The sequence below is a fragment of the Sinocyclocheilus grahami genome, unplaced genomic scaffold, assembly GCF_001515645.1.
Source record: "Sinocyclocheilus grahami isolate Dianchi unplaced genomic scaffold, SAMN03320097.WGS_v1.1 scaffold342.1, whole genome shotgun sequence".
Lineage (NCBI taxonomy): Eukaryota > Metazoa > Chordata > Actinopteri > Cypriniformes > Cyprinidae > Sinocyclocheilus > Sinocyclocheilus grahami.
In genome coordinates, this window is record NW_015505521.1 from 640318 (window position 1) to 650439 (window position 10122).

A 10122-nucleotide genomic window follows, 5' to 3' on the forward strand; every position below is an offset into this window, starting at 1 on the left:
TATCATTGAACAAAAATATATTACATTGATTTTCCTGAAAAAAAAAGGTACATTACAAAATTTCTTTACAAAAGTCAAGGCTTCGGTCACTTTTGACCACAAAGGAGGCCAGTGTGACTCCTAAACGAAGAGGGCCAGCATCAAAATGGCATTTATTGTTTGAATTTTGTGTTAAAATATACCAGAATTTGAAAGCTGAGACTTTGTTTCTTATCAGAATTAACAAATCTCATTGTGATAATTGGATTGGAGGTGCATTACAAATAATGTTTTGAGAAGGAAAGATCACGGATCTGGCAACCCTGGCTTGAACTAAGGGTGATTCATAGGGTTAACTAGAACCTGTGTTAACAGTGCTGTGTTAAAGCGTTATTATTGCTTTAACCTGGACAGCCCTAAACTCAACACAAGAAACATTTTCTTCATGCAAATTGCTGTCTGACATGCTTTTTCGCTGCCTTTTGATTTGACAGGAAATAATCGGCCCTGATCATCGGCTACCGCCAGTGCAGATAATTGCTTTTACCGGCCGATACCGATTATTGGCTTATACACCATCAGTGCATCCCTATTTATATTATAGTCATTTTTCGCTGTAATGCAGTAAAGTGTACACAAATATTGGGTAAAATGGTCAGTTTAAATTTCGATTGCACTATTTTGGACTGTTTTACTCAATAATTTTCAGTAATGAGTGGCTTGTAAGTTAAAAAAAAAAAAATCCACATCGCTTTTTTAAGATCAATGTAAAAGATTCTGGGCATTCTGATATATATAGGCCTACATATGACCAAAAAAAGAATGATATAATAATGAAAATATAAATTATAATAATATAATTTATATTGTAATTTTTTATACATCATGGTAATATTTGTTATACAGCATTTAATTTATGGTGATATAAAAAAAAAAACAATGAATCATAGTAATTTTTTACTCTAATAAAGTATATATTGGGCAAAATAGTCTATTTAAATGTGTGATATAAAAAAAAAAAAACAATGAATCATAGTAATTTTTTACTCTAATAAAGTATATATTGGGCAAAATAGTCTATTTAAATGTAGACTACAAGAAAACATAAAATACTACATCAAGACAGATTACAGTAAAGAGAAATGGTCTAATGGTCGAAATCATGAAAAATAATGACACAAAAATGTCCTACAACAGGCTGTTTAGTTAATACAAAATATTGTATATAATATTATTTATATTCATTTTCTTTTGATTTTAATCTGACACGTTTTTGCTATGATACGTTGTATCACTACTACATCGGAAACATTTAAGTTTTTCTTACCTGTGTATACAGTTCTTTAGCTCCAGGTACGCCATTCCGGCAGCAGCGTCTAATGCAAACCTGACCAGTTGCTTTGTCTTGAGGTCCTCTTTTTTCTTTCTTAAGAATGATAAAAAGTCCCCACCTGTTGAAAAATGGCAAAATAAATGAACTACAAATATGCAATCAATTAAAAGAGACACCAACATCCCAAACAAGTTTATGACACTTTTAACGAGGAAGAGTTTCTGTGGCTAATGGCTGAAGCAAAGATCCAGTTTACTGACCTGGTATGAGCTCCATTACTATGTAAATGGGCTGCCGTTGGGTACAGACGCCTATTAACTTCACAATGTTGGGGTGATCATACTGCTTCAGGATCCTAGAGGTGGAGAAAGCATAAATGAATATGGACATGACCACATTATTTAATCACTCATCTTTATTTGAATGAAGCGAACATTATTTCATGATGTTTGAGGAATGAGATAAAGACGTAAAGCATACAACGGTGAATGTGGGTTCACCTGGCTTCTGAGAGGAACTTTATCTTGAGGTCTTGCGGTAGATCTTCCTTACACGTTTTCACAGCCACCAGCGTTTTATCTCGCAGTGTTCCTCTAAAAACCTCACCAAAATTTCCCTAAAACATTTGTCCAAAAGCATTTCTTAGTGTCTAGTTTTATTATTTTAAATATCAAATAACAAAAATACCAAGAAGAACCACCTTAACATGGTTTTCTGGACATATACCATAGCAGTAGTACTAGGAATGGGTCGTGACCGACGACTAATTGTCCAACAACCTATTTGAAGTCGACTAGTTTTTGTGTGTGTGTGTGTTTTTTTTAAGGCAAACTAGTCAACTAGTCACTTGTAAAAAGGGGTAGTTTTGCACAAGGTCCTACCACAATATTTTTTTAAAATGACCATGCAAATAATGCCCCATGATAAATGAATATGATATTTATTCAAAGTATACATTAATGTTCAAATGTTTGGGGTTGGCAAGATTTTGTTTTATGTTTTTAAAAGTCTCTTATGCTCACCAAGTCTGCATTTATTTTATCAAAACAAAAACGTAATACTGTGAAATATTATCACATCAAATAGAACAGTTTTCTATTTCAATTCAATTAAAAAAATGTAACATGTATTGACAACGCATTTTAAAATTCAGAAATCATTCTAACATGGTGATTTGCTGCTGAAGAAACGCATCTTATTATCAAGGTTGAAAACTGTTGTGATTTTTTAAATATTTTTTTTTGTGGAAACCTTGAAACATTTTTTTCAGGATTCGTTGATGAATATAATGTTCAAAAGAACAGCATTTATTTGAAACATTTATAGAAACTTGTATATTTGAATTTGTGTATGTCTTTAGTGTCATTTTTGATACTTTTGATAAATTTTAAGCATCCTTGCTGAATAAAAGTATTAATTTCTTTAAAAAAAAAAGAAGGGAATATTATAAACATTGCTAAACACAAACACAATGGATATGGACTTACTTTCCCAAGGAGCTCTCCAAGAATGACGTCCTCATGATTGAGAATCCATTTCTTATCCTGAGCAAACAAACAAAAATAGCAAATTATCTTCCTGACACTTGTGACTTTCATGAACTAATGACTCGTGCAGAGACAAACAGAAGAGAGATGCTGAGCGTCCTGTGGGTCAGTCCCTGTGCTACTGCTCTGATGAATGAGAATGATGATTTGAAGAATGATTTTATGTACAATTTTATTTAGAAATTATTACGCTACACAAAGAAGAATATGTATATGTACTAGGCCTGGGCGATAAAACGGTATCGATATTTATCGACGGTACACCTTCTTCAATAACGATATAAAAAAATGTCGATATAGTGCATGATATATACAGTGGGGGAAAAAAGTATTTAGTCAGCCACCAATTGTGCAAGTTCTCCCACTTAAAAAGTTGTAGTTTAATGTATATTCATTCAAAATATTAGAGAAATATAGTAGCCGAGATCTTGAATGGGTTAAAACTGAAACCAAGCCGAACCACCCACAGAACGCATATTCAGTGCATTTTTTAGAAGGACAAATATAACTTCTGCACTCGCGTCTCACACGAGAGATGTATAGAAAGCCATGAAAAGTTAGAACAGTTTAAACTTTTAGAAAACACGTCACAAATTTGTGGAGGTTTATTCCTTTTCACTGCATCTCATGTTTTTAAATGCAATCTGTGTGATGGGCGATTCGGCTGTTTGGATTAAGCAATGCATAAATACATGATGCTGTTTAGTTAATAATTTATGCAATTTACGAAATTATATTTGATTTATGTGAGTTAATTTAGACGTAATGCACATTTTTGAACTAAGTTATTTCCATGCGTGGACAGTTTAATGTGCTGCATTATTTTGCTCATTGCGCCCTCCTGTGGCCTCGGGAAACAAGCCAAAAGTTTAACCAATTTAATCTGCATATAAAACATTAGAAATTAGATAGATATGTTTAATTTTTATTTTGTGTTTGACTGTTAAAACAAAAAAATGTTTGTTGTTTGTATTTTTAAAGTGAGTTAATTTAAAAATACAGTGGTTAAATGTAAACTTTTTTCTATTGCTCTTTGTTTTAAAAAAGGTTATAAAAATGTAAATAATTATCGATACCGAACCATATGAAACATTATATTGTTAATATATTTTTTAGCTATATCGCCCAGCCCTAATATGTATACAGTCCATTCTGCAAATAATACGATCACATCATTTAATTTCTATAGACGCAGTAGGTCAATTTTCCAGAATATTCCTTAAAAGCCACAAAACCACTTTTACTTTTAAACATGTATTTGTGAATTTCTTTCTTTGTGTTTAATTAAACATTGACCCAAGCTGCTTTTACTGACTACGTTTGAGGATTCATAGAGGTTCAGACAATTAAAACACACACACAAGAAAAATCCCTTTCTAAAATCTCAATGCATTTACAGCAGCGCTAATGAGAATAGACATTTACTACGACACTGATGATGGCATCAATTAAAGAGCCATTATTCTAAACATCATAAAGTTGAGTGACCTGCAGTGTCGGCATTAACCTGGACAATCACTCATGCTAATTCAAAACTGAACACAACAAAACAAGTTTCCAGCAGTGTCTGCATGGAAATGGTATTTTCTGAGTTTTAGACCGCTTACATTAGTTCTAATGCTGTCATTTGTCTGTCTACTAGGGCTGCCCAAATGGACCAAAAACAACATATTAACTGAGATAAAATAAACATTTAACATGCTGCTGCTGCTGCCTGTCTTGGTCACGGTGTGTGGAGGCAGGCAGGATGACGAGGATGACAAGGATTCAGATAAGGATATTTAATGTAGAGACTACAAGGTAGATTCGGGTAGAGGAGACACACACTCGGGGTAACATTCACAATAACCGACAATACTAGAATACAAGAGACAGGAACTTATAGGGCAGATAACGAGGGGCAGACAGGTGAGCACACTGAGGATAATTAACTAATGATTGAACGGGCTCAACCAACAAAAGGGGAAGAAACCACAATAAACAGTCCACAGGGGCGTTACATTACTCCCCCCTCCCGTAAGGTGCGTCCTCGCACCGTAGAAACAGAGGGAGGGGTGGAGGGGGACTAGGAGGAGGACAAAGCAGTGGATGTGAGATGGTGACAGGGGAAGGCAAAGGGCTGGCAGGCAGACCAGACTGGTGGAGGTTTCGGTGGAGGACGGACTTCCAGGAGGAGGACGGCTAACAGAGTCCATGGAGGTGACGATGGAGGGAGGAGCCAGGAAGACGACAGGAGGGAACCGGAGCAGGAGGAGGAGCCCGAGGTGGAGACGGAGAGCCAACGAGCCAGGGGGATGCCGAGGATCCGTGGGGCCAGGGTGGAGCCGAGGGCTTTGATGACGGAGATCCAGAGATCCGCGGCGGAGCCGGAGCGACTAAGTCCAAGGTGGAGCTGACGGGAGGAAGGAGCCCAACGGAGCCGGTAGGACAGAGCGACGAGGCGCAGCCAGAGGAGAGGAGTCCAGAGGCGATGGCGGGTCGACGCCCGACCAAGGCGGAGCCGAAAAATATATATATAAATAAATAAACACAAATAGCTCCAAACCAAATTATATTTTGTCCATTGTCTACTGCCAGTTCCTCTTTAAGGGTGTTCACATTTGTTTTCTTCAAAAGAATCAAACTCTTCAGTGACTTAAAAATGAACCCAACTTCTCTTTGGATTCACATTGTACGTAAACATAAAGAGTCCAGTTTTCACTTATTTGAAACAAAGTCAAGTCAAATATTATTAGTAATAAGATTATTGAAAACATGGTTAACAACAACATTATGATTTATTTTTATGCTATTATATAATGTTTTTCTCATTTTCAGAATGTTCCTCACTCCACATCTGCTAATATGATCTAGTGAAAGGCTATTACACATGTTTAATAACCTATAATGGTTAGGAATGTTTAGAATTATGCAAATGTAAAAATAAATAATTGTATTCACAATGCAACAGCATACCGCTTTAAAACAAGCAAAACTATGAGAACCTCAAGAGATTGACTTTGTGTGGACATATCTCACATGTACATTCACATACTGCATATCAGTCCACTAAAACAACATTTTATGAGCATCATGTGTGTTTGGAATATTATGTGCAGTAGCTACACTGATGTTCAAAAGTTTGGGGTCTGTAAAAGTTTTTTTAAAAGGCTGCATTTATTTGATCAAAAATAGAGCAAAAACAGCAGTTTTCTATTTTAAAATATTTTTTAAATTTATTTATTCCTATTAATGCATTTATTTATTTTAGCAGTCATTACTCCAGTCTTCAGTGTCACATGATCTTTCAGAAATCATTCTAATATGCTGATATGCTGCTCAAGAAACATTTCATATTATAAATGTTGAAAATATTTGAATATTTTTGTGGAAACCTTGATTTTTTTTTTCTTGGATACTCTGAATAGTGAGTTAAACAGAACAGCATTTATTTGAAATGGAAATCTCTTGTAACTTATAAATGTCACTTTTGATTTATTTAATGCATCTTTGCTCAATAAAAGTATTAATTTATTTTAATAAAAAAAATATAACTAACCCAAAACCTTTGAACAGTAGTGCACATGATTTGGATTTTATGTCAATTAAATGTACATTTCTACACAATCTGAAAGGATCCCAGCATTCACAGGGGTCTTATAGTGCTTCTTGCAGCCTGCAGCAGAAACATCACCTCTATTATGATTTCAGTCGACATGTTCGGATGAGCTGTTTTACCCGTCATCAAAAACCCATCAGAGGAACAGCATGACAGGTAATCATCCGACCTGACGGATGCGCACATAGACACACACTTCCTGGGGGGAATCCAGCCAGTGTGGCCCACCATCAAGAAAGGAGTTTAAACTGATATTTTCTAAACCATTACAATCTTTTTCCGTAGCCAAGGAGAAATCAACACACACACATCAATTCACAGGACTTTACATCAGCAAGACAGGTTGATTTGAGAACTGCCCTGCACAACATCAAATTAATGTTCAAAGTAGCTGCACATGTAAGCGAAAATGAGCGATGTACCCTCCGAATTTCTGTAATAAGAAATTTTATGGCTGCATATTGGAAATACAGTGATAGCTTTAGAAGTGAAGACATATCAAATGACTGTACTGAGTGTAGAACAGCTTGTTAAAATGAAAAGAGAGACAATGTTTCACCTTTATGACAGGGTTCAGGAGCACGACCCCAGATTTCTTGGTGATGACTTGTTTAGTTGTGTAATGGTGCTCTATGAGCTGTGGGATGGTGGGGAAGCCAGTGCCTTCAAATCTGTACTGATTCTGCAGACAAAAAGAGGCAAATGAAATCAGACAGTATATTTAGCAAATAAAATAAAATACACAGTAATTTTTTGGGCATTGTTGTATATTTTTTTGTTTATACTTTGCTATTGGTGGCCTTCAGCTCATCTGTATTTTTTGGTATCTTGTTTCTCATTTTCCTCTTGACAATACCCCATAGATTCTCTATGAGGTTCAGGTCTGGTGAGTTTGCTGGCCAGTCAAGCACACCAACACCATGGTCATTTAACCAACTTTTGGTGCTTTTGGCAGTGTGGGCAGGTGCCAAATCCTGCTGGAAAATGAAATCAGCATCTTCAAAAAGCTGGTCAGCAGAAGGAAGCATGAAGTGCTCCAAAATTTCTTGGTAAACGGGTGCATTGAGATGCACCTGTATATATATATATATATATATATATGTGTGTGTTTTTTGGATGAATAATGACATTGTTTTGTGTCAGTGTGGTGTACATCTTTCTGATCATGTACTCACATCAGCAAACTGAATGATGAAATGTCTGCGCTGTCCGTCTGAGAATACAGACAGCACATATTCTCCAGGTTTGCCGTGGCTCTCGCGCACCAGGAAGTCTCCCTGCTGCTTCAGCAGCTCCTGGGCCTCTGTCCTGGGAATGGCGCCGTGATACCACTCTTGCTCGCCCAGCGGTTTTTCACTAGTGGGTATCACATCAAAAAACTGTAGAAGAACAAACACAAGGAGGTCAAGTCAGAAATAAGGAGGTGTTGATGGAAAAAGCAGGAGACTCAGTTCTGAAACTTACTGATGAAGAGCCCAGTACAGACTTGGGCGAGCGGATGATTCCTGCGATGGAGTGTCTGAGGGTCTCAAGCTTTGACACCTTGTCTTTGCTTTTATCCTGAAAAATAATAATTGTTTCAATCACAACGTTTTGTGGCACATTAATTAAGCACAAAGAAAAGAAAAGAAAACTAAAATGTTAATGAAACAGTAAATCAAATTCTTACAGCAGAAATCCAAAATGTTTTTTCTAGACATGGTACAATGATAATACCATATCTTTTAGACATATACCATAGTAATGCAATATTTTTGGATATTGTACCATAGCAACACCACAGATTTTGTATCGCTACAATATGGTACCGCCAAAGGACTGTTTTGTAAGAGAAGAATCATATACTTAGTATTCAAGTATACTTGGACACATACATTTGAATAGAAAATTCAAAGAATTTATCAGACACATTTTTAGAGGATGAAAATAAATCTCATTTAAAAATCCCTGCAGTAAAAGTAATAATTTAAAACAGTCTTAATTAATCATACTGTGCATCAATGCACTAGCAAAAAAAAAAACTGAGAACACACTGCCCTCTTCAGTCAACTTTAACACGAGCATCATGTCAAATCAAACTAAACCTTCATATTTCACAACAAACTGCACATATATAATGGAATAAAATATTAATATTGTGCTGGGATGCAGTTTAAGAAGTCAAAATTACTGTCAGTAATAGCAGTTGTTGTTGTATCTATTTTCACTGCACTGAATCGGTGTTAAATTATAAGACAGTATGGCGGTAATTATGATTTAACATATGTTTCAGAGCATATTATTCACTTGTACAAATGGCAATTATTAACAGCTGTATTTCATGTTTATTTTCACAGACTACTGACCACACACACATTCCATTTTTACTATCCAAGTGTACTATATATTAAAAGGAGATCTATTGTATATTTTATATATTAATAGTTTTTAGTATATATTAATTTAAAAATATATATATATATAAAAAAGTATATTACACATTACAAAAATGACTGAGATTAAAATAATAAAAAAAAAAAATTTCATATGACTGGGGGGAAAAAGTTGTTTTTTTATACAAATGTACATTTATACATTTAGAAGATGTCTTTATGCAAAGCAACTGACAAATGAGAAATACATCCTATGGTATATTTTGTCTTGGTGATGTTGAGAGAAAGTGTGAGAACCTCTGAGAACCTCTGTGCTAGCAGTATCATTTAAAGACTATACACCTCCAGCTGAACTGTGGTTTACCTAATCTCTGTTAAGATACTCAAATACAGCTGTTATTTACCACTGGGACATTTCCCCAACAACTTTTGCTAGGGATGCACTGCTACTTAAATTTTTTAGTACTTGCTGACACTTATTACCGATACCTGCATTGCCCTTGCATTTAAAAAAAAATATTGGGTAGAATATGAAGAATATCAGAATATAAATCATATTAGTTGGTATCATTCATTTAGCATATAGATGTTTCCTTCGGTTATTTTCACACGTAATTATGCCTTGTACAAGCTTCTGTTACATTCACTGTTCATCTATTGCTCTGCCGTATTTTGTCTTTTATTTAATAGCACAGCACACATTTAGAGCTGCTCTAGTGCAGCGGCACAGTAATCAAGATAGGAAACCACTCATTATACATAAACCATATAACAGCTTATGTTTTTTTTTTATTTAGCTAATATTTTATCATTTAGTTTTAAAGGGGTCCTATTATGCTTTTTCACTTTTTCAACTTTAGTTAGTCTGTAATGTTGCTGTTTGAGCATAAAAAAGATCTGCAAAGTTACAAAGCTCAAAGTCCACTTCAAAAGGAGATATTTTATTTAACAGAAATCACTTTTCAAAAACTACAACGAACGACTCTTTTGGACTACAACGCATATTTTCCGTGACATCACAAAGATCGACGAATGGGACGAGACCTGGTTGAGCTGCACTAGAGAAGGTAACGAGTGTTATCACAATGTCGGAGACACGCTAGCTTTCCTAAGGCAGACGAACTTAGAGTGGTTACAATCATCCGGGTTTAAATCGCACTCAAATTGATTTGATTTTGACACAATATTTACACTGAAGCTCGCAGGCGGCTATGGGGTAAGGGGCATGACATTTCCCGACCAGGCGCCGAGTGCTGCCAATCACAACACACGCTGGCCCAGCTAACCAATCAC

General features: G+C 35.5%; 1 protein-coding gene across 1 annotated transcript in view; it reads right to left on the reverse strand.

Annotated features, from left to right (window-relative positions):
- The window catches only part of LOC107603170 (tyrosine-protein kinase Fer-like), a 58236-nt gene that overhangs the window by 8193 nt on the left and 39921 nt on the right, over positions 1 to 10122 (reverse strand). The window contains exons 10-16 of the mRNA XM_016295885.1: positions 7922 to 8017; positions 7633 to 7836; positions 7017 to 7139; positions 2800 to 2856; positions 1813 to 1928; positions 1573 to 1667; positions 1307 to 1430 (exon numbers count right to left, since the gene is read on the reverse strand). Coding sequence (XP_016151371.1) covers positions 1307 to 1430; positions 1573 to 1667; positions 1813 to 1928; positions 2800 to 2856; positions 7017 to 7139; positions 7633 to 7836; positions 7922 to 8017 — 815 coding nt within the window. The remainder of the gene's footprint in view (positions 1 to 1306; positions 1431 to 1572; positions 1668 to 1812; positions 1929 to 2799; positions 2857 to 7016; positions 7140 to 7632; positions 7837 to 7921; positions 8018 to 10122) is intronic.